General features: G+C 50.3%; 1 protein-coding gene across 6 annotated transcripts; it reads left to right on the top strand.

Moving 5' to 3' along the window:
- The first annotated feature begins 232 nt into the window (after positions 1-232).
- Slc6a12 (solute carrier family 6 member 12) lies at positions 233-24,198 on the top strand. 6 transcript variants are annotated; one of them, XM_085687061.2, is made up of 15 exons: positions 233-352; positions 4,317-4,546; positions 9,686-9,820; positions 11,385-11,525; positions 12,285-12,372; positions 13,504-13,636; positions 15,166-15,300; positions 16,795-16,898; positions 17,203-17,327; positions 18,353-18,465; positions 18,950-19,087; positions 19,799-19,901; positions 21,937-22,037; positions 22,412-22,582; positions 23,694-24,198. In XM_085687061.2, exons 2-15 carry the CDS (start codon positions 4,333-4,335, stop codon positions 23,835-23,837), a joined length of 1,845 nt encoding a protein of 614 aa, XP_085543187.1. In that variant the 5' UTR covers positions 233-352; positions 4,317-4,332; the 3' UTR covers positions 23,838-24,198. The 6 variants fall into 6 exon arrangements, with proteins under 6 accessions (XP_085543187.1, XP_048300280.1, XP_048300282.1 ...); XM_048444323.3 differs by lacking the exon at positions 233-352 and adding an exon at positions 536-681; XM_048444325.3 differs by lacking the exon at positions 233-352 and adding an exon at positions 885-909.
- Positions 24,199-24,778: the final 580 nt, after the last annotated feature.

Here is a 24,778-nt window from a genome sequence, read left to right as displayed (position 1 = left end):
CTACCTGTTCAGCAAGGCTCTGGGGAGCTTGTCCTAGACAGTGCCCACTGGAAAGACACTAGGAGGGAGTTGGGAAGGAGGGGGCTGGAGGGGATACAGAGACAGGGTTAGAAAGGCTGGACTTCTCCAGGGTCGATGTTGTAATCCTGGTTTATAGACTTTTCAATCTCTCTTGTTGCTTGTGATATGTCTCTGTCCCCCCTTCCTCTGTCTCTCTGTCTCTCTGTTTCAGGACCACTGGGTGGGGCTGTGGCAGGGAGGAGCAGGAGAGCTGAAGGTGAGAATTCCTCTTCCAGGTCTGAAGACACTTACTCTTTCAGGAGTCAGAGCTCTAGCTGAGCTGAGAGATCAGGTGAGTGGGAAGCACGCCTGTCAAAGGGCGAGTGCTCAGTCTGAGTCCCCAGGTCTGAAGGACTGAGGGCTCAACCACAGGCAAGACCTGGCAGAACTGTGCCTGGGCAGAAAGCAGGGAACTGTGGTCCCCCGAGGCCACAGGGAGTCTGACCTTTGGACAGGCTCCGATGCCAGCCGCCGGTCCCTTCACTAGCCACACAACGATTGCTAAGGGACGGCTGAGTAGTAGGAGAATCCACAGATGGGGAACTGGTCCTGAGCAGTGGGTGAAAGAGGCGGGTCATCTGCTTGCCAGGGGAGGGCGTTTCATTCCCAGAGGCAGGAAGGGTGAGTGGATGGATCTGAAACTAACGGTCACAGCTTGGGGGTGCCTGCTCTCAATCAGCCAGGGCCAGCACAGGAAGCCTGGGGCTCCTCTCAAAAGTGGGGAAGCCACCTGGGTTGGGAGTAGGGCTGAGGAGGGGCCAGGAAAGATGTGGGCTGCCACTGCAGAGCCCAGCTGCCTACTGGGTGTGAAGGGCTACGTGGAGCCCGGCTTTGGGGCCATGCACACAGGTATGTGTGTGCAAAGGGACGTGACGGAAGGGCACCAGGGTGTGCAGGGGTGGGTGCTGGTATGTGGGTATGGGCTGGAGCGGGGCTGGGTCTCTCTTGTGCTGGGATTGGGAGTGAAGGTACCAAACACTAGCAGTTTGTGTGGGCAGGCAGGATTTCTGGAGTGCCTCCTAGAACCAGAGAGGGCTTCTGTCTAACCTGGCGCATGTAGCTCTAAGAAGAGCGTTAAGACTGCACTTTCTAGTCCTTTGAAGACAGAGCCCAGAATATACTCAAGGGCACCCGAGTGTGCTGAAGTCCCTCCCCTGCCCCCAGCCTGCCCCAGCCTGTCCCAGTCTGGACAGCCTGTATAAACCTACAGCTGCACAGGTGCCAGAGTTTGCGAAGGGGAACAGGTTGTCTTTGCTGTCACTTAGTCATTCCTAGCGAAAGAACTAGAGGTGGAAGGGCACCGTGGGGGTGGAGCTGTTGTTTTTGTGAGACAGGCTCTGACTATAGAGCTGATCTGACCTGTGACTTACCCATCCTGCCTCTGCCCCAAGTTCTGGAGATCTCAGGCGTGTGCTATCTTACTGGCTCTTGTGTTTTCACAAGTAATAAAAATAAAATAAAAAAGAGGTCTCTGTGCAGCTTGTTTTTATGGCTAACGTCCTCCTGGACATTTTCTCCCCGAGTCTAACTTAAATGTCCAGTGCTGTGGTTTTGGCCTCTTTCCCTCCTCTCACGGTGGCTCTGGCCCCTCTCCTCTTGTGTGCTTTTGCTTTTATTCTTCTGCCTCGGTTTTCCATTCTTACCTATGATATATGCTCTTCTCAAAAACCTTTTGAAGAATTTTTATTGGTTCATTTATATATATATATATATATATATATGGATGTTTTTGTCTGTAGGTATGTCTGAACATTACATGCATGTCTGGTACCTGAGAAGGCCAGAAGAGGGATCCCCTAGGACTGAGGTTATAAGCAGTTGTGAGCCCACCATATGGGTGCTGGGAATTGAACCCAGGTCCCCTGGAAGAGCAGCCAGTGATCTTAATGGCTGAGCCATCTCTCCAGCACCAGTCTCTTATCTGTAGAAAGTTCATGCCCTTGGCTATTCATCATCTCAGGTTCTTTTCCCTTCTCCTCCTCGGTAAAGCTCAGCCTCAGGCCTGGGCTGGGCTCTGGGTTTGCTACCCTGACCCTGCTCTCCTCCATCGTTCCCTTCATTCATTCTTCCGTTTGCTCCCCTCCCCCACCATGTCTTCCTCTCTAGCTCTTGAGGTCATCTTCATCTTGCAATAGCTTCCAGTGGTCTGGAGAGAGAGTGAGGGTTGTCTTTTGCCAGCTCCCTTGGGGTTGCTTGTATGTGGGGTTTGCTCTGAGCCCAGTTAGCTCCTGTCTTGAAAAGAGCCTGCCGTAGTCTTTTACACATCTCTTCACCTTTACTCTCTGCCCTGCCAATGCCCCTATTAAGAAGGGGTCATTCTGTCTTCTAGATTTAAGGCTTAGGGAGGAGGCGTTATTCACCGAAATCACAAAGCAGGACCCCGCACTTGTTATCTTGGTCAATTGGATCAGCCCTTGGGGATCCACTTAACTGAGCATGAGCTTCGTGTCAGGTGTCATGTTCTGTCCCGAGCCTTGCTTCCTCACCTGTAATGGAGTCCAATAGCATTAGTAACTTAGAGCCTGTCAGGATGAGATCTGATGGTGGATATTAAGAACGGTATGTCTTTAGACTCATCTTGACCCAAATGTTAACCTGTCCTTGCTGTAATTAGTAAATCTGGGTGAACTTGGTTTCCTGTCTGGGCTTCTGTGGCGGTGTTTCCTGCTCATTCATTAGCCCTTTATTTGTTTGTCATTTATCATTTGGAAATGATTCAGGGACCGCTTGGCAGGGTGTCAGTTCTGTCTGGGTTCAGGCCTTTCTGGTTGTTCCCCTGGGACTGAACACCCGTGAACTCTGGTTCTGCAGCCTGAAGACCCTCCCCTTTTTCTCCTCCTCTTCCTTTGTGTCTGAGGCTGGTGCCTGCCCTTATCCTGTTACTACACGGAGCTTGCAGTTAAGAAACTCTGAGTATATCCCAATTCCAGAACCTCGCCCTGCCTTGCTTTCTCATTCCTGGGATAGCTTGCACTCTCCAAATCACCTTCAAAATTTTCCACAACTCTAGGGCTCCTGCCCACGCCTTTCTAACGGACCTGGGCTTGGGTTGTTGCCTGGGTTAAAAGGACCAACAAATAAACAAGAGTCTTCCTTCATAAAAAGACTCCCTTGTGCTTCCTCAGAGCCCTGGAGGAGTACAGAGTGCTCGGTAGACCTGGTCATTTGACTCTCCCAGTGGCCCCGGAGGTGAGGGCCAATGGACAGTGCTTTCCTGACAGTCTAGGCTCCGCCTCCTTGGCATAGCCCTGGGAGCAGGGCCAGCAGGCGCCTCAGCGTGATCAGCTGTATGGAGGGAGGGATGAGAAAACAACCATGGGTTCCAATTGCAATTTACCTCCTGGCAATTGACAAACAGACAAGGGGGACAGAAAACAGACAGTGGCCTATGGAAGCTTGGGGAATGCTGGACTTTTCAGGGGGAAGGGAATGGCAACAGCCACAGTGAGCAGCTTCTGCCAGACTGACTGTCCTTGTAAGAGCCAGGCATTCAGCATCTTGCGGTCATCTTGAAATGACCACCATCCAAGCGACCCCTCCTGGCCCCAGAATCCCCAACCTTTCTCAGGACAGACATACAAAGAAACAGCTTTCCTTGAAGGCCTGCAGCTGGCCCTGATGCCAATCCCATCCTCATCTGGCCTTGCCTAGAGGCCCCACCTCCTCCCTCCCTCCCAATCAGAACCCACATGGAGCCAGCTCCCATGTTTACCAGGTCTCCATCGATCCCAACAGCTCAGGAAAGCCCCACGAGCCACCTCCATTGCACCTGCCCTTTAACCCCAGCACCCCTGGCAACCTTTGAGCCCTTCTCGTCTGGAGGACAGAGACAAGGTTGCTGTTATTCACAGTATACTGACGATCTGGAGAGAGGGGCCAGCGGGGATGGTGGCAGGTTATAAAGACCAACAGGGAGTTGAGCTATAAGGTTCTCAGGGATGGGGTTTTAATCACAGCTCTACCCTGGGTGGTGTCCGGTAAGTCTCTGACCCCTGAAAACCTGCTTCGTTCATTGCTTTGTCTGCTGAAGACTTGGCAGGCTAGAATCTGTTTCCCAACCTCATAGCTCTGAGAGTGGAGTATCACTCTAGGTATAAATGCCATCAAGAGCTTGGGAAGAAAGGTAATATTCCAACAGAAAAGCTGGGCTGGAGAGATCAGGGTGAGGGGGATGGGTGTGCAGTGTGTGTGTGTATACAGACCCTTTTCTCTCCTTCCCAGGTTACTGCCTTTCACAGTTCTGCCTTACCTTACAGGGGCTCCCTATCCAGTATGGACAGGAAAGTTTCAGTCCATGAAGATGGGTATCCTGTGGTCTCTTGGGTCCCTGAGGAGGGAGAGATGATGGACCAGAACAGCAAGGACCAGGTGAAGGATCGAGGCCAATGGACCAACAAGATGGAGTTTGTGCTGTCAGTGGCTGGGGAGATCATTGGGCTAGGCAATGTCTGGAGGTTTCCCTATCTCTGCTACAAAAATGGAGGTGGTGAGTTCATGTTCAAGTGGTGCGGTGGGGAGTGTTGGGCCCAGCCAACAGTGCCTCTCTGTTGGCTTGTTGGGGTATCTGTCCCGCCCGGTACCCCACAACCGGCAACTCCCAAGGAAAATCAATCACACAGAGATCTCTATAAGTTATAAAGCTGATTGGCCCATTCGGTCAGGCTACTTATTAGCTCTTATAACTTATGTTACCCCATTATCCTTATCTACGTTAGCACATGGCTCAGTACCTTTTCCAGCAGGGCAGCTTACATCTTTCCTCTCCGGTGGTCTGGGCAGAACTGCGGAGGGAGCTTCCTGCTTCCCAGAATGCTCCCAGTCTCTTTGCTCCACCTCTACTTCCTGTCTGGCTTTCCCGCCTATCCTGCCTGCCTGGCCAATCAGTGTTTTATTAAAATATGATTGACAGAATACAGACAATTCTCCCACACCACCTCTCCTTCTCCTCCGGAAGTGTGGTCAAATGGAAGGGGGCCGCCATGAATCTCGAAGGCTCCATCTCTAGCCTCAGTATCCCTCTTTCTGAACTGGGGGTGATTTATTATCCAGGACTCTGTGAGAGTTAGGTGAGTCAACAAGCAGAAACATGGGGCCTGGGTTCTTAGCTTCGGCATTACCTCCGACAGATGACAGTGGCTAATGGAATTCATTCATTCATTCAACTCCCGTGACTGCAGGCCTCTCATGAGCCAAGGCTCTGTTCTAGATGCAAGCCAGAACTTGGTCTGTGTGCTACATTCTGGTGAAAGCTGCAGATGTCATGGTAACAAGCTGAGTGACAAGGAGGACAGTAGGGAGACGACAGAGGGACCCTGGGCGACATCTGAGCAGATGTGAAGAATGCAGAGGAGGGATCCTTTGTGACCAATGGGATTCATTCTTGGGTCTGGAAGGTAGTTCTTGCAGAAGTGGTGTATTCTCATTATAATATCAGAACTGTTCCAGGAAGGGGAAACACATTAGAGAAATCACTGTTTAGAAAAGTGTTCTAAACCCAATTTATATTTTACCTGAAGAATATCTAGGAGGTGTGTCTGATTCTTTGACACAGGTTATGTAACATGAGTGGGGCCTGTTTTTTTGTGTATCTGTCCTGCCTGTTCCCCCAGCTGTTTAGTCCCAAAGTAAAATCACACAAGGGACTCCGTAAGTTATAAAGCTGATTGGCCCGTTAGGTCAGGCTTCTTACTGGCTAACTCTCACATCTTGATTAACCCATTTTTCTGATATATTTTAGCCATATGGCTCTGTACCTTTTGCAGTGGGGCAGCTCACATCCTGCTGCTTCGGTGATCTGGGCAGGAGAGTGAGCAATAACTTCCTCCTTCCCAGAATTCTCCTGCTCTCCTTGCATCACTTCCACTTCCTGTCTGGTTTTTCCACCTACACCTCCTGCCTGGCCAATCAACGTTTATTTAAAACATGATTGACAGAATACAGACAATTCTCCCGCACCACTTCCCCCTCTTTTTTAAAAAAACAAAGGAAAATATCCATAGTCCATTTTTTGGGAATGTGGGCGTAGTATTCCAGGCTACTTCCAGCTGGTTGGGGGCACTGATAATCTTATGGGGGCCTAAAGAAAATTTAGAGTTATGATCAAGTCCTGACTGAAGTATCTTGTGAGTCTTGATCATCTCAGGCAGCAGTCTTGAACCTGTTCTGGATGAAGAACTCAGACATCTGGGCCATCTGTTCCTACCGGAGATTGCTCAGGTGGTCTCCCTTGGTCAAAGATGATTTTTCTTAACTCTGAATAAATCCAGAGCCTCTCATTTTCTGTGGAAACAAAAGCAAAATCTCTTCTCCAAAGTAACATACCTTTTGACTTCAATTTTGAAGCCAAGGTATTTTCAAAATACCTATCTTGGATTGATTCTGCAGCATTTATAAGCAAATATCTTTTAGCAACTGTTGCTCCTTCCTCAGCATTTAAACAATTCAAAGAGAGCATAATAGCATAAAGTATCAAGATTCTCTGTGTATTTTCCATCTTTACGTGGCTTTATTTTAACCTCTATTTCTTTTATTTTTACTTTTAACTTTTGGCATTTTGAGACAGGTTCTCTACATATCTTTGTCCTGGAATTCCCTCTGTAAACCAGGCTATCCTTGAACTCCCAGAGATCCGTCTGTCTCTGCCTCCCCAGTGCTGGGATTAAAGGTGTGTACCACCACACCTAACTACTCTTTTTCTTTCTTTTTGATTTTAAGGCTTTAAACCTTTTTTTTTCAATCCTGCATATATTTTTAACACACTGTAAACCATTTAGAGGTTTCCTTACTCTTTGAATCTCTCCTTACTGTATATCTCTCTTTTTCTGATCACATGGGTCTTTAATTTGCTAAGGAATATGGAGAAGACAACTCTCAAAAGCTCCTATGGTATTTCTAGGTCCTTGCCAGGAAACAAGCTGCAACAGTGTATCCATAGTCCCGAATGCCTGCTTGAAAGAGTCAGAGTTTTCCCTGGCAGGCCGGAATGCCGGCATTTTAAAACAGCGCAACTTTTTTCCTGCTACAGCTGAAAACCAAAATGCTTTACTCTAGTCTTTCCCAAGCTTTCTCAGGCTTTCTGTGGATGCAGTTATTCACATGGGTGCCATTCTGTAACATGAGTGGGGCCTGTTTTTTTGTGTATTTGTCCTGCCCGTTCCCCCTCTTGGGACTCCGTAAGTTATAAAACTGATTGGCCCGTTTGGTCAGGCTTCTTACTGGCTAACTCTCACATCTTGATTAACCCATTTTTCTGATATATTTTAGCCATGTGGCTCTGTACCTTTTGCAGTGGGGCTGCTCACATCCTGCTGCTTCGGTGATCTGGGCAGGAGTGGGAGGAATCAACTTCCTCCTTCCCAGAATTCTCCTGCTCTCCTTGCATCACTTCCACTTCCTGTCTGTTTTTTCCACCTACACCTCCTGCCTGGCCAATCAACGTTTATTTAAAACATGATTGACAGAATACAGACAATTCTCCCGCACCAAGGTTAGGCATTGATGGAGGCACCCTCTTGTGGATCAAAAATGGTTTTAAAAAAATTGCATCTGCACTAGGAGTACACAGTCTTTTCCTTTCATTCCCTTGAGAATACATCTTAAGGTGAGTGAGTTGGAAGTCGTGGATGGGTCCTGTATTTAGACTGTACTATTTCATAGAAGAGTCTTGAGCATGGTGGGGTCTGGTATCCAAATGTTTTTGGAAGCGTTCTTCCAAGGCTACCAGGGACTGACTACGACTGAGCAGACTGGCTCCCGCCACACCTTTCTCTCTCTCAGCTTTAATATGAGGGACCATACGAGGTGCCTTGGCTTTCATCTTGGAGTCGCTGGCTTTTGGGGGTTCTAGGAAAAATGATAAGAAGGACCAGGAGTTAGTTCTTTCCTTATTCTAAACAAGCTGGGGATAGATTTCTGTGGGAACATGATGTCACAGATTAACCCAAATGTCATTTTTTTTTTTTGCTTTAGGCTAGGATTGTTCTTCTAACTCCCTGTGATAACAGGGTTCATATCCCCCTAATTACAGGCACTACTGGATGGAAATTCATCTTTTACTAAAATATGTAGAGAGATTCATTGATTATTGGTTAATAAACACAGTTTTGCAGAGAAAATGGCCTTTCAAAAGAGCAGAAAGATAATTATGTATTAGTATAAGCTCATCTCTGTTTGTGAGAGAGGGGAGCCACTAAACTTAGCCACCCTTAAGAAATGCCTCATCTAGGAGAGAGCCTTCTGTAAGTCATATTTCTGACTCTGTGTTTCAGGGAAGAGTCAGTGGCTGGGCCATTGCCTAAGGTAGATCCGAGCAGAGGGAGAGAAAGTCTAAAATAACCTCCAACTGAATCCCTGTATTGGCTAAGGTCCCCATGGACACTGTCAGGCTGCTTATGTACACAGATGGGGACACACCAGGAGGCTGTGGCCAGGGAGTATTCCCAGGCTAGAGTTAGATCAGCCCATTTGAGGAGAGGACATTGAGGGTGCTGATGTGTGGGAAGCTCAGGAGAAAGCCATGAGCCGAGGGTTCCCCACACGGTGGCCAGAGCCAGTTTCATACGGGCTCTCTCATCTGTAATGGGTGACAGCAGTTACTTCCCTGGTGGGAGGCTGGCTTGTGAGGGTTCTGTGATGCTGCAGTTTGGAAGAGGGTCTGATACAGAAAGCACCAACCAAGTGCTAATGCGCAGATAAGCAAGAATCCTCTTCCCAGGAGGGACCTCTGGGCTAAAATAATGCTTCAGCAGCAGTGCCACAGGTTCCTGTAGGGTTTGCTGCAGGACAGGCAGACCAAACAGACCCCGGAATGGAGGAAAGCCCTCTGAAAACTGTTGGTGAGCAAAGAAAGCTTCCAAGTTGGCTTTGTCTGTTTATTTCTGAAATGTAACCATCTTGATAGTTTACTAAGCCTGTCAAATTATACGGAACACATGCTTTTCTTTCAAAACTAATATGTGATTTGATTTGTAAGACGTAGTAACTAGTTTATTTATCAGAGCATCCATCTTAAGATTTACTTCTTTTCTGTTGACAGAGGTTTCTGTTCCACCAGGTCCTGCAGTCGTTCAGTCCTAAAGAAATACACAGAGGTCTACATCAATCATAAACTGGTTGGCCTAGTAGCTCAGGCTTCTTATTAACTCTTACATCCTGCATCTTAGCCCATAGTTCTTTTCTGTGTTAGCCAGGTGGCTTGGTACCTTTATCAGCGAGGTGTTCTCATTTTGTGTCCTCTGTGTCTGGGTGATGACTGCAGACTGCAGACTGCATCTTTCCTCTTCCCAGAATTCTCCTGTTCTGGTTGCCCTGCTTATACTTCCTGCCTGGCTACTGGCCAATCAGTGTTTTACTAAATTAAATTATATTAAAGCAATACAACTGACAAATCTTTTGAGGGTTTAAGATCATTCTCCCACAGCCCTTTCCCTCCAAAGACTTTGCCTGCCTTACTTGGGGCTCATGTCAGGACATCTCCTGGGCATCCCTGACAGCATGCAGCTGACAGCAGGGAGACACTGTGGGCCTTAGATGTGTGAGGAAGGAGGCTGAGGGTAGAGATGCTGGAGGGGAGTTCGAGGTCCTGAGCAGCAAGTGGCTCAGACTCTGCCTTTTCTTTCCGTTTCAGGAGCTTTCTTTGTCCCCTACTTCATCTTCTTCTTCAGCTGTGGAATCCCAGTGTTCTTCCTGGAGGTGGCACTGGGCCAGTACAGCAGCCAGGGGAGTGTTACTGCTTGGAGGAAGATCTGTCCCCTCCTCCAAGGTGAGCGCCAACCTTCCCCTTTTCAGTTTTTGGACCCACCATCCTGCCCTTCCTCTACTGTTGTTGCTGCTCTTGCTTTCCTGTCCCCAGGCCCACTCTCCATGCTAGCCTCTCCTGTGCTGTGTGAAATAAGCTTCTTGGGGCCCAAAGCTTAGATGACCAGGGAGAAGGATGTGTCAAGAGAAACAGTACAAACTTTTAGGAACCAAATGAGGTGTGGATATTGGAAGTCGCAGTCAGGAACCTGGACCTTAGCTGACTTCATCTGACCCAGGGAAAGTATGTCTCTGACTCTATGTCATGACCCTAACAAGCTTCAGAGGGCATAAGGACAGGAACCCTGCTGATGGTGACAGCTGACCTCTATGGAGCCTGGCTGTGCAATGGAGAGCCCTAGAGCCCCCTTGCTTCTGAGACATCCCTTACACTTAAGATGGAGGGAGAGAGAGAGAGAGAGAGAGAGAGAGAGAGAGAGAGAGAGAGAGAAATCTTTCTTCATGCAAGTCCCTGAAGGACCAGGCTACCTGGGTTATTTGAACAGAAGGGACCAGATGGAGTGTGTCTGATAAGAACAAAGTGTTCACGTGAGCACTTTGTGTGCGTCCCATTACCCAGGCCGCTCATCACTTCATTGATCCCATTCTATAGACAGAGGAAGTGGGGCCATTCGCTGAGAGTTTGAACCAGGGCCTCCTGTGCTCTTTTCCTCTCGGCTCTATTATGGGCAGCATGCTTGCTCTTCTCTGTAGATCTGTGGTGCGGACACAAGTAGCCGGGGGTGTTTCTCACCAGCCTCCTTTCGTGGCTTGGCCAGATCCCTGAGCTGCAATGGAGAGCCCTAGAGCCCCCTTGCTTCTGAGACATCCCTTACACTTAAGATGGAGGGAGAGAGAGAGAGAGAGAGAGAGAGAGAGAGAGAGAGAGAGAGAGAGAGAGAGATCTTTCTTCATGCAAGTCCCTGAAGGACCAGGCTACCTGGGTTATTTGAACAGAAGGGACCAGATGGAGTGTGTCTGATAAGAACTAGGTTCCCTGGCCCCTGAGAAGACTGCCTGACCAACACTGGGGAAAGATGAGGCGGATTGCAAGCTGCACCTCCTGGGGCATAAGCTGGTCTCTTGCAGTAGTTAGAAGACCCTTGATGGGTCTCCAGCCCAGCAAAGCATTGCAGCTAAGGGAGCTGTGAGAATTTCCACAGTGTGTTTCCACCGAAGAGACCAAGTTCCTCCAGGGTAGCTCTTCCCCACTGGCTTCTGCTGCTCGCCCTGCTCCTTCCTGCTTCACCACTTTTCATTTTGCAAGTAGTATATGATGGTAATAGAAAATTAGAAAAGGCAGACAGGGAGAAATAGAGATGGAGAGATGGGGATAGCACTAGAGATGGAGGGTGAGGGAAAGAAATGGGGAGGAATTGTTATCACGGAAATGGGAGGATATGCCAGATAATGAATCTACCACTGGCCTTAAGATGCTGATATGTGCAGTTCGGTGTAGGAGCACATGTGACTGGCAGACCCCATGTGACTGTCTATGCTGATTTCTTTGACTCTCTTTGCTCCCGAAGGCATTGGCATGGCATCTGTGGTCATTGAGTCTTACTTGAACATCTATTACATCATCATCCTTGCCTGGGCGCTCTTCTACCTGTTCAGCTCCTTCACCTGGGAGCTGCCCTGGACAACGTGCAGCAACTCCTGGAACACAGGTGTGTCTGCCCTGCCATGGGACCTTGCCCATGAGGTTGGTCCATGGTGGCTTGTGACAGAGGGCATCATAGACCCTGCCTTATACTGAGCTGGGTGGGTTGTGCTGTCAGTTCTACTGGCTGGTCCTTCTGTGTACCTGTAGACCCCTGGGGGAATCCATGGAGCTGTTATGCGACCACGGCATGCCTTCATTTAGCAAAAGTTTTTGGGTACCTCTCACATGCCAAACACCCTGTCAAAGCTGAGTAAGGGGTGATAGGACCCCATATTGTCTGACCTGGCTATGGTAGAGGAGGATAAATCAACAAAACAAGAATTCACCTTGATGGGTGGGAAAAGGGGTGTAGCAATTATAGAAAAATGGGAGAGGAAAGAGCCCACCTTGAGACCAGTACTGGAAAATTCCAGCACAGGGACTAGGTTCTTTCTAGGGTGACAAGTCAGAGTGACACAACAGGCAGGCCAAGAGCAGGCGGTTGATGGGAACTTCCCATGTGGGCTGTGCATGTCAGTGCTCTGTATTGTTCTGGGGGATGTCAGGGCATTCATAGGAGTGGGCAGACTCACTGGGAGCAAGGGCAGTGGACACAGGCTCTACAGGGAAGAGGAGCTGGTCCCACTGATATCCTGGATCCCAAAGAACCTCATGGGCCTAGAAATGGTGGGAAGCCCTGGTTGCAAGGCCAGAGGGTAAGTGACAGGGCATCTGTACTCATCTGGGCCCTAACTGATGGTCATCCCAACCTTGTCCCCAACAGAGCACTGCGTGGACTTTCTGAACCACTCAGCAGCGACAGCAGCGAGCCGCTCTGAGAACTTCACCTCACCTGTCATGGAATTCTGGGAGTAGGTCCTGGACCTGGCTGCCATATGCCGGGAGTTCTAAGGACAGGGAGCCTTGATGTCTGGATTGTGCAAACTTGAACATGGGTGGTGCATACTTAAGACTCTGTGCACGTCTTCCAGCATCACCCATCCTTCACCCATCACCCATCCCAGACCTGTATCACTTAGAGATAAGAGAACCTTCACATTCTGCCTTGATGGCCTATCTGTACCTTCATAATTACCATGAGGTTTTGAAAACTGATGCCTGCTTAAGACTCTATGCATGCTTTCCTGCCCCCCCCAAGATCCATAGCACTGAGGGACAAGGGAACCTTCACATTCACTCTTGAATTCCTGTCTATACCTTCACACTTACCCCAAGCCCTCACATGTCTGTACAAACTTGAATTTTCCCATTTGCTTCCGCTCATTCTCCTATGCCATCCCCATACTCCAGTGGTACCCACACATCTCTGAACACCTGTCCACAGGTGACTATCTCCTGGCAGTCAGCTGTGTGTGTCTCTTCCAAGCTGGGTGCACTGGTGTCCAGTGGGTACCTTGGCACTGACTAGTGTTTTTGCCACAGAAATGTGCTCCCCATTCTCCCTCCTGCGGGACCATGCGCACCTCCATCTCTACAGGCCGTTGGCATGACCTGTTTCTCCTCATGGTCTATCTGTGAACTCACACTGGTTCACCCTGCACACTCAGCACTCACCTGTATACCCCTGTCCTCCCACCTGCCCTTTCTGGGTTATCTGAGCTCTCTCCTGTGTGTGTGCACCTCCACCTTCATCTTTAGATGGCAGCACGCTTCCATCACCTCCCTCCGATCCTTCGCCACGGCTGTGTCTATCACCCACCCCCAATTTCAGCACCTTCACTTTCTTTATCTCTCTGTGCAACGGAGAAGCCTGGATGAGTTAGAAAGACATAGATACCTGTGGGATTAAAGTGATTTGGTCTTTTAACTAGACCACAGCGGGGAACGTGGCATGGCCATGGAGGAGGTTGGGGAGGGCAGGGTTCTGGAAGCCCTGGGGAGTGTCATCCATTGGGCCAACTCTTATTCAGGAGACTTGGTGACAGAGGCAGACTGTCCCGTTTGGTCCTTCAACTCGTTACTTATTTTTCCCAATCCCTTAGGAGGCGGGTTCTGGGTATTACATCGGGCATCCACGACCTGGGGTCCCTGCGCTGGGAGCTGGCCTTGTGTCTCCTGCTCGCCTGGATCATCTGCTACTTCTGCATCTGGAAGGGGGTCAAGTCCACGGGCAAGGTAAGGTACCCTGGCTCCTTCGGAGTGCTTACAGTCACAGAGTCCTCAGGGACACTTGAGAGGGCCCCTCAGGAGAGCAGAACCAAAGAGCAGTTGGAGAGAGATACATATAAGAACAGGTAAAGTTGCAGAAACAAGGGGAGACCTTTTCCTCGCAATAGGATTCTAAAGACCTGCTTATCTGAGCAATATTTGGAGCAGAATAAACCAGAAGAGTCCCACGTTTCCAAGCTGTCAGCAATCACGGGGGTTGGGGGAGTTGCCCCCTACTCTTCTTTGCCTGTGTGCGACTGTGTATCTCTCTCCATTATGTGTGACAGGGCCACATATTTTTATGACTTGCCTGCTGTAGTTAACTGATACACGAAGAAGAGTTCCCATACCCATTAGCAAACAGAGTCATCTTGGGGGTCAGTCCCCATCAGTGAAGGGGCTTAAGTTAAGAATGGGTGTCCAGTGGGCTTGTTCTGTAGCGAGACTTCAGACCTGGGTATCATTTCCAGTTCAGAGAACTGGGAATGATGGCTCATGCTTTTCAAAACTAAGACTGGCAGGTTCCGAATGTTCTGGTTGCCCTTGCACCTGGAGTGAGAAGCACCTCAAGGGAGGACAGGTTGCTTTCAGCCTGGGGTTTGAGAGATGCAGTCGTGGTGGAGAGTGTCCCATGGTGGCAGGAACTGGAGGCGGATCCTCCTTACATGATGCTGACCAGGAAGCCGAGGGTTTGGATGGGAAGCAGGGCTGGGTTGTAACAATGCCCATCTCACCGTTCAGGCCCTTGTCCCACAGTCCCAGAACTTCCCAGTGTAGTACCGTTAGTTGGGAAGCGAGTATTCAAACACGTGAGCCTCCTGGAGACACTTCACCACCTAATGGTGATAATACTCCTCATTCCTTGGGCTGTGGTCAGAAAAGGCAACGACAGCGAAGATGAGAACGGTGCTGTTGACAGTGACGCCCAGACGGACACGAGGTGGTCAGGGCAGCATGGAGTCCTTTTGGAGTCTCTAGGATGCTCAGGCCACTGCGCTGCTCCAGCTATGACCTGGAAAAGTACAGTATGAATTGGCCTCAGCTTGCCAGACAAGTGTGGTCACCTTCCTCCTGGAGGGGCACCCACACTCAGGGGCTTGGGGAGGGTACCCAGGATGGTGGATGGAGGGGGCCAGGTTCTAGACTTAAAGGTGTCTTTGAAAGGTTGTGACCTGGGAGTGTCTTGCTCTCCCATCTTCCCCGCTTGCTCTCTCCCCTCGTCCCCTCCCTGCTGGTGTGTATCACACTGCTGGGGAGGCAGAGCCACTGGAATGTGTAAGGGGAGGTGTGGAATGTTCCATGTGCTCACCAGCAGCTGTGTGAAGTCTGAGGTCTGAGCTCCGGTGATGAATGCGTTGGCTATCTGCTTGGCCTGGGGACCGGTGGGGGTGGGGCAGGATGATCATGGTGACTCCCTGCCTCCCCTTTGGCCACCCTACTCCTCCCTGCCTTTGGGTATCCATGCCAGGAGTGACTTCGGTCTGCTTTCCCTTCAGGTTGTTTATTTCACAGCCACTTTCCCCTACCTGATGCTGATTATTCTTCTCATCCGCGGTGTCACCCTTCCTGGAGCCTACCAGGGCATTGTCTTCTACCTGAAGCCAGACCTGCTCCGCCTCAAGGACCCCCAGGTGGGAACCAAAAGGGGACTGTTAACTGAGATGTGGCCTCACCAGACTATACTGTGCTTCCAAAGTCTATTAATTTTCCTTTGGTTTAAAAGAGACAGTTGTATCCTGGAGAAGAATTAGATATCGTAGAAAACCGTGAAAAACAAATGGAAGGCTCTAGAAACCCCATCAGCGCTACTAGCGCTTTAGTCTCTACTTCGTCTCACCTCCCACCCTCATGGTGTGCATGTGTGAATACACTTGAGATAATTTCATTTAGAGAAATAGATCCTTTTGACTTAAATTATATCATGAGCCTTTCCCATGCCATTTAATTCACCTTTAAATGCATTCACCTTTAAATTCACCTCAGCATCTGTGTAATATTTCCTCTAAACATAATTTATTCGGCAAAAATATCCCGAGGGCCTCTTTTAATAGCTAAGTACCGTCTGTTGCTGAGGGTAGCCCTGTGGAGCAAACAGGCCATCTCCCTGTCCCGCTGGACCCTGAACCCTGACTCTGAGGTGACGCCTACTTTTAAATAGACACAGTCTATCAGTATCTGAGGGTGATTGTCCACAACACCAGAGCCGCAGACTCTCAGATCTCTCGTTAGAAACGGGGCGGTATGTGTGTCTGACCGAAGTTCGTCCTACCACGCACGTTAAATTCTCTCTCGATTGCTCATAACACTGTAATATCAGCTCTTTAGAAACAGCCGCTCCATTATGTCTGCACAGGCAGCAGTGATAAGAAAGAGCTGGTCCTTGTTAGGACAGGTACAATTTGTTTTTCTGAATATTTTTCCATCTGAGGGCTGGTTACTCCCCACCCACTCCTGTGCCTGTCACCAGCCTGGGACTTAGGCTGCCTGGCCAGGGAGCTCTTGAATCTGCACTGGGCTTACAAGTGCACACCCCGTGCCCGACTTTTTAACCTGGTTTTAGGGATTGAACTCGGCACCTCCAGTTAGTACTACGACACCAGGGCGTTATAATTTATTTGACTCTTTGGTAGCGCTGCAGACCCAGTAGTATCACTTATCACATTATGGTTTATTTTATTGTTCACTACGGTTGGGGCTGGGCATTTTCTCATGAACGTCTTGGCCTCCTTTAGGACTTGTCCGAGCACGTTCTTTGCTTCTGCCAAGAAGTGTTGGTGGATTTCTTTATATTATGATGAGGAAGCCTGTGTGTCAGGTCACAGTTCAAAGGGTGCCATGCAGACAGACAGACTGAAGGAAGGCAGGGACCCCACTGTGCCAGTTCCAGGTTCACCTGGGTCTGTAGATGTTGCCTAGGAAACAGGTAGCCCACGTGTCCTTGATGCTTCCTGTGTACTCACAGAGTTAATGAAAATGGGTGCTGCCCGTGATAAGGTGGCTGTGTGTTACCAGGGAGCAGGATGCAGACACGATGCTGGGTGGGATGTGCTGTAGTGGGGGCTGTGTTCTGCTGGCCACAGCTCTAGGCCCTCGATGCCTCTACCACTTTCTTGGGCCTCACATAGGTGTGGATGGATGCGGGCACCCAGATCTTCTTCTCCTTTGCCATCTGCCAGGGGTGCCTGACAGCCCTGGGCAGCTACAACAAGTACCACAACAACTGCTACAGGTGAGAGCGGCCGGGGTGGGCAGGCAAGGGCAATGCTGCCACTTGGGGAGCTGAGCAGTACCTGTGTGGACACCTTCCCAAGGCCCAGTTTCTTCCACCCCTTTGCTGGATTCCTCTTCCCCCGACATCTGGTGTGTTTGTCTTTCCCTATATCACGCTCCTTGCTTCCCATTTTTCCTCTGGGTATCTTCATCTCTCTTCCTCTGTTACCTTCTGTCTTTCGATCTCTCCTTCTTGGGTTGCCTTTTCTCTTCTCCATTCTCTTTTCTTCCCCTTCTCTGTCTGACCTCCTTTGTCCCCACAGGGACTCCATAGCCCTCTGCTTCCTGAACAGTGCCACCAGCTTCGTGGCTGGGTTTGTCGTCTTCTCCATCCTGGGCTTCATGTCTCAAGAGCAGGGAATACCCATTTCTGAAGTGGCTGAGTCAGGTAGGGGACACTCTCCATACCCACGGTTTTCTTGGGATTCTGGGAAGGAGAGTCAGAGAACACAGACCTGTCTTACAGAGAGGGAGGAGTCCCAGAAACCAGGGCTAGGGGCCTTCTTAACTTGGGGTACGGGGGTTGTGTGACATAAATAAAGTTTCTAGATCTGTAGAATAGAAGAAAGGAGGAGACAGAGGGAGGAAGGGAGGGAGGGAGAGAGAGAATATAAGCATACATGAGGCTTTGTCCCAGGGAAGAGCATAGAATGAACTTACTTTCCTTAAACAGCTACACCCACATGCCTGCACACAGAGCTCACAACTGCTCTAGATGCCCAAAAGTGCTCATAGGCACACATAGGTGCTCACAAGCGTGTACTAAAAATGTTCAAGACTCATACAGATGTTCACAGATGCTCACAGACATACACAGATCACAGAAGTACACACTCACCAACACACTCAGAGGCCCACAGAGATTGCGGACACGCACACTCACAGATGCTCACAGAAACACATGGGAGTGTTTAGTCATTCACAAAGAATCACATGTATAAATTCACATACATACGTGCACAAACTCGGACATTCATAAATGAGCACAAAAGCTCAAAATTACTGAAGTCCACACTCATGGACGCTCACAGATCCACATAGGTGCTCACATAAAATCAAGACATACACAGACATCGATAGATGCACACAGATACTTAGAGACGGGCATAGACTCTCACAGACCCGGTGAGGTTCATAGACACTTGTAGACGGACACTCATGGTGGCCCACACACCTTCACAGAGGCCCACAACGGCTCGCAGGTGATCCCCACAGACACGCACACACAGAAATTCTCAGATACACCTAGATGCTAACCACAGAGTCTCACAGACTCTCACTGACCCTCACAGGGATGTGGAGACGTGTGCAGATGTTCCCAGGAACTCCTGGCGGCACACGGTGCTAAGGGAGGGCTCCTCTTTAGGTAGCAAGTGATCTGAAGTCCAGCCAGCTGTGTTGTGTGCCTGGCAGGTCCTGGTCTGGCCTTCATCGCCTTCCCCAAAGCCGTGACGATGATGCCTTTGTCCCCGCTCTGGTCCTGCCTTTTCTTCCTCATGCTCCTGTTTCTAGGGCTGGACAGCCAGGTATGGAACCCTTGTCTCGGGCCCCTCTTTCAGCTTCTGCTACTCTTGGTGGTACTTTTCTTCATGTTCCTTCTCCCTGACCATGAATCAGAGGCCTCACTCAGGCTGGAGACTTTTCCTTGAAGTTCTGATGGGTAGCCCCAGGCCTCCAGAGACCCTGCTGTGAACAGGCTCACCACTTTGCTCTCAGGCTTGAGCCTGCCCCTGGACATGGGCATTCTCCCAGTTGCTCTAGAGAAGTTCATTCCCAGCCGCATGGTCCTGCCCCATCCATCCTAGCCTTGGGGTGCAGAATCTCTCCCCAATTCCAACCTTTCCTACCGGGTCGTTGATATGAAGTTGTAGCTGAGGTACTAACTGGCTTGCCCCTGCCCTGCCCCCACACCAGTATAGAAGCATGGCGGGGTCATGAGGGGGCAGTGCCGGGCAAGACCTGTGCCCTGGCTGCACTGCTGTCTCATTCTTCTACTCTCCTGGCCCACAGTTTGTCTGTATGGAGTGCCTGGTGACCTCCTCCATGGACATGTTTCCCCAGCAGCTCAGGAAGAGAGGGCGGAGGGAACTGCTGATCCTGGTTGTCGCGATTGTGTGCTACTTGCTGGGGCTCCTTCTGGTCACTGAGGTGAGAGGGTAGCACAGGACTGCTGACTTTTCAGAATCATCCCTTCCCTCTGCCCGGAGCTGCTTGCACTCCCTTTGCCCCCTCATGTGTGGTTGAAGGTCCTACTCACTAGAATATAAGTGCTGGTGATGGGCGCCATACCCAGAGTGCCCTAAGACAAAGGACACTGAACGGGGTCAGGTGATAGCAAAGTCTGGAGCTAGTTTGGCTTCCGTTAAATGTATGAATTTACCTACATCATTGTCTGGCATGTTCCTCTTTGTGCCCCACCTCCCTTTCCTCAGGTCGCTTGGCCTCCAGGCAGATTTCCCTCTGTGATCCCAATGAAGGCTGTTTCTGCTCCTGGTACCTCTCCCCGTTCAGCCAATCAGGCTTTCTCTTGAGTTTGACAAATGTTCAGGCTAAGATCCTTCCCTAGGTTTTCAGTATGGAAGAAGACTGCCACAACCCGAAAGGAACAGACCGAGGGGTACCAGTTCCACCAAGAGTGGGTACTGGGCAGATAATACACCACAGGTCCCTCACCCCCAGCACCTTGTGGGTATCAGAAATTATTGTCCCAAGGCTGATGGTAGTTCCTGACCGCAGAGTCAGGCAGAACAGACTCCTTCTAGCTGCCAAATGTTTCTTCTGAGCAGGCCAGGCCAGCACACCTCACTGTGGGAGCAGGTGTTGGTCCTCCCTGGGCCTCAGCTCCCTCCTCCTCCACAGGGTGGGATGTACATCTTCCAGCTCTTTGACTACTACGCCTCCAGCGGCATATGCCTGCTCTTCCTCTCCTTGTTTGAGGTGATCTGCATCGGCTGGGTATATGGTGAGTGGGGCAGGTGGTTATGTAGCAGGAACAAGGTTCTCTAGGGCTGATGCGGGCAGGCTCTGTCCAGGATGGGAGTCTGGTGTGGCTGCTCTGATTCCTTTTTCTAGGAATGTCACACATGACCTGGAGAGACCGATGTCTCTCTTAAAGTCAAGACAAGAACAAAAAAGATTTCCTTCATCTGTCCCAGTCAGAGGGGACATTTAGGGCCATTTGACTTGACACCTCCCCACACACCCATTCCTTCATTCCCTTTCCAACAGCCAAGCCACTAATGCAGGCTTTGTTAAACACTGAACACTGCGTGGAGATACCCCCATCGTGGTTGTTAAACATTGCCTTCCTACAGTGAGGTGGTCACTGTCACGTCCTGACTTCCATGGATGGCCTGGGCCCCATAGCACTGAGATCACTAAGTAGCAATCTCAATGTCTCAATGTCTAATTGACAGTTGGGGTTCCAGGCACTGCACTGGGCAGGTCACAGGCCATTGCAAGGTCTGTGAATCGGCCTCATGCGGTGGAAAGAAGGCTGGGGACACATGTTATCCTGCCTAAGCTTACACAGCTACCAAGTGGAGATGCCATCTCCTCTCCAGGCCTGTGAGCTCTGCCACAGATCAGGGACACACTGCACTGTCCCAAGGTTCATAGCAGAGAGAATAAGTAGCCACCTCATATTAGGGTCTTGTTGTAGGAGGCTGCTTGTTTGTTCCCGGCTGCCCAGAACCAAAATAATCACACAGAAACCATATTATTTGCAATACTATTTGGCCAATAGCTTAAGCGTATTTCTGGCTAACTCATATCTTAAATTAACCCATCTTCATTAATCTGTATATTGCCACGAGGCTGTGGCTTACTGGGTAAAATTCCGGTGTCTGTCTCCAGTGGGGCTTCTCTCTAACCCTGCCTTCTTTCTTCCAGAATTCAGTTTAGTTTTCCCCACCTAGCTAAATTCTGTCTTACTATAGGCCAAAGCAGTTTCTTTATTCATTCACCAATAAAAGCAACACATTGACAGAAGGACCTCCCACACCAGGGTCTTTCACCCTCCCCCCCATCCGAGACAGTGTTCTCTGTAGCTTTGGAGCCTGTCCTGGAACTAGCTCTTGTAGACCAGGCTGACCACGAACTCACAAAGATCCACCTGCCTCTGCCTCCTGAGTGCTGGGATTAAAGGCGTGAGCTACCACTGCCCGGCTTCATATTAGGGTCTTAGAGAAAGCCCGAATAAAAAGGTTCCTCCATCACCACGTGGCCTTCCCATGGTGTCCTTTCCTGGCCTTGGAGCTGACTCCCACCTTCCCACACTGAGCATTAGATATCCGCCTATTTCTCCTGCTACCCTCGTACTCAAAGGCTCTAACGGAGCTCAGTTGAGGCGGTGGAGGAAGCTGATATATCATACATCCTGCCAATATTAGGCTTGGAATTTTGACCTTTAGAGAAGTCAGTGCTGCGGTTCTTTAAGGGTTGGTGTTCATGTATCAGTATCAGTGGGAAGGCAGGGGTTAAAGAGTCCCCCAGATGTGGCCACTAGTGAATGGTTCTTCACATCCAAGGAGACTGGTTCCACCAGTCTTGCACCTTCTTGCACAAGGCCAGTGTACAAGTTGACATAAGCAAAGCCAGTCAGCGTCTTCAAGCACAAGTCAACCCAGTTGTGGCAGGTGTGAGGAATGCACAGGTCTGGAACCCGGCACACAGCTCTATTCCCAGTACTCCTCTGGCTTTTCTCCCCTCTGCCGTGTGGGTCAGTGAGGCTATTTGCTGGGATTGGCTCTTTAGGCTTGTGTGAACAGGACAGAAGTTACTCATCCTTAGGACAGCAGATTGTCCCAACAGCTTGTGAGTGGCAGTTTCTGCCACCATCACTGCTGTATGACTGGGAGGCTGGGTCTGCCTCTCTACCCACTGTGCCACCATCTCTATTACAGGCAGGTTGGGGGGACATGGGGAGTCTTTCCCAAAGGCCAAGAAGTTGTCTTCACTTCTGGTTCTCACCCTTCCTACCAACTCTGCTGGCACAGGGGCAGACCGTTTCTATGACAACGTTGAGGACATGATTGGCTACCGGCCGTGGCCCTTGGTGAAGATCTCCTGGCTCTTTCTGACACCTGGCCTTTGCCTGGTATGTACTCACCCATTGCCCCTTCTCCCTCTTGTCTGTGGAATACTTGGGATCTGGGGGCTCTTTCCTGCCTGAGCAGGAAGGCTGGTCCCCTGCTCTCTGTTCTCTACAGGGCCTCTCATCTATTTACCTTCATCTTGTTTCTCTTCTGCCTCAGGCTTCCCTCACAGCCCTGCTTCTTCCTGATAGGCCTTCTCTGTCTGCCTTGAACTCTTTAGCCCCCGTACTCACCAACTGTGACTGATGGCCCAATGATGCTGTCCTACCTCAGATGCCCCTCGGTGTGGTTGGGTGGTCCTCTGTCCTCGGCTGTTGGTGTAGCCAGTGAGGGACTCCTGGTGGTCCCTGTCTCATCCTCCCCCTCCCCCTTTTAGGCCACCTTCATCTTCTCCTTGAGCAAGTACACACCTCTCAAATACAACAACGTCTACATGTACCCGTCTTGGGGCTACTTCATTGGATGGCTCTTGGCTTTCTCCTCCATGGCCTGTGTCCCACTCTTCATCATCATCACCCTCCTGCAGACCCAGGGCTCCTTCAGGAAGGTAGGTGGTTGTGGAGTGACCTGGTGAGGAAGGCCCTTGAGGATGACTTAGGCCAGGAACACACACCAGCTCCCTACGCAGGAAAGCCCAGGGCCTATATGGAGACCTTAAAGGCCTTTGAAGAGCAGGACTCTGCAAGCCTAGGTTTGCAGGTGTCAGGCTGATCTCTAAGGTCAGCTAGTGAAGAACAAACTACTTAATGGTTAAGGGAAAACGAGGGCCAAAAGCAGCCAGATGTAGAAGTGTTAAAGAGCACACACACATCCTGGATCTAGGAAAACTGCCAAGCATGCCCTGGCTCCTGGCTCTTTGCTTATCATAGCCCCACTGGGGCACAGCAGACGCCTCCTGGGTAGTTTGGGATATGCTTCCTTTGAAGAAACCATTGCTGATGACCCATAAAGACATTAATTATGTCTGCCAAAGTCAGACTGCCCAACAGTAGTAGAGAGAGCTGATATACAGTAGTTTAAATAAATGGGCTTCTTGAATTCTTACATATCAAGAAGGTCAGAGATGGGGGCAGCTGGCATTTGGTTTGGCTGCAGAGAGGCCCCTGGGGTCCAGCCTCTCCCTGTATCCTCATACCTGCGGCCTGAGTATGTCTCTTCATTGACACGCTTTCTGCTTCCTGGTCACAGTGAGGTTGTCAAGATTCCCAGTTCCCTTCATCGCAGCTGCATCCATAGCCAGAAATGAGGGGAGGGGTGAGACACCAAAACCAACAGATGACTGGGGACGTACTCAACGGGGCATATACCAGTAGCGGTTAGGATAGTGATGACAGTCGTGGCACTTATCACCTGCCCTGTGCCAGGAACTGTACCATAAGGTGTTGCTACACCCATTTTATGGATGAGGAAAGTGAGGGGGCTAAAGGGATGGAAGAGTTAGGCCAATTACCTGAGACTGCCTAGGTCGTCTCGCCGGAACTGGAACCCAGGAGTTCACACTCTCAGTTACCTCTCATGTCCATTTTCATCTCAGAACCACCCTGCGTTTAGCCCCGAGTGCCTGGCTTTGTGCCTGGGGATACATCCACAAAGAGCATCCTCTTGCTCACCCCAGCGCTCACTCATGCTCCTTCATGTCCTGCTTCTCTTCCCCATAGCGCATCCAAAGACTCATCACCCCGGACCCCAGTCTGCCCCAGCCAGGGCGGCGTCCACCTCAGGATGGCACCTCTGCTCACAACTGCTCGCCCTTGCCAGTCAAGCGAGAACTCATTGCCTGGGAGAAGGAGACACACTTGTAGGATGCGCCAGAGGCCAGGTGACTGAAGAGCCAGGAACCTGGACAAGGCTACCTCCTTCTTGCTGAGACCTCAGAGGTCTCTGGACCTCCCTGCCGGGAGCCACTCTTCGGTTCAATTGGAACAGTTTGTCACTTCTCAGTCCTTCTTGTCTGGGCTCCAGGAAGCTGTGTTTGCCATGTGCTTTGAACTCAGAACCCTGACTTTTTGGATTAAAAACTAAGAACCAGAGGAAGTGATGTTTTCAAGTTCACACAGTTTGCCAGAGCCCGAGACCCTCCACTGCCCTGGTGCCGGGCCTTCTGAGCCTCCAGCCTCCCCCCTGCCTCAGCTAACAAACCTGTATGGATCACCTGTCACTACACACGTGCCTCTTCCTTGTCTCGCTCCACTTCAGCTGTTCTGTGGGAGAGAGGTCACCTCCACGCAGGTGCTCTGCAATGGGCACAAACCTTTCTAGAAACTAGAAAGTTCCTTTCTAGTCTCTACCTACCAGACTTCTCCCAGCTTTCCAAACCTTCTCTTCTTGGGTGGTAGGTCTGCAGTCAGGAGTTGTCCCCCTCTCTCTTTCTGTCTCTCTTACACACACACACACACACACACGCACGCACGCACGCACGCACGCACGCACGCGCACACACACCTCCTTTCCCCTACCCACGTTCCCTCTGGTCCCTTCCCATCCATTTCTTCCCACTTGTCAAATCATACAGCACATAGACTCTGGCTCTCAGGCTTCCAGGAAGGCAGGCTGTGGATGAGTTCACGGTGGGCCTTCAGAAGAGAGGGAATAGGGCACCCAGGATATTGGGCCCAGGACCTCACCTCCAAGAAAGGCTGCATAGATAAACACAACTCAGAGACAATGCCCAGTGGTCAGAGTAACAATCCGTGGGCTGACCAGTGTGGCTTCCATTCAGATGGCCTCCAAGCAACCCCACTTC

This window comes from Myodes glareolus, chromosome 3 (genome assembly GCF_982192425.1).
Source record: "Myodes glareolus chromosome 3, mMyoGla1.1, whole genome shotgun sequence".
Lineage (NCBI taxonomy): Eukaryota > Metazoa > Chordata > Mammalia > Rodentia > Cricetidae > Myodes > Myodes glareolus.
The sequence above is the reverse complement of the archived record's forward strand: the minus strand, read 5'-3'. Positions and strand labels throughout refer to the sequence as shown.

Bases quoted from the DNA above. Each gene is read 5' to 3' on its own strand.
- Slc6a12 (XM_048444320.3), top strand. From the start codon at position 4,158: ATGCCATCAAGAGCTTGGGAAGAAAG. The intron at 9,821-11,384 runs GTGAGCGCCAAC...TTGCTCCCGAAG, and splicing joins GATCTGTCCCCTCCTCCAAG to GCATTGGCATGGCATCTGTG. The intron at 22,038-22,411 runs GTATGTACTCAC...TCCCCCTTTTAG, and splicing joins TGACACCTGGCCTTTGCCTG to GCCACCTTCATCTTCTCCTT.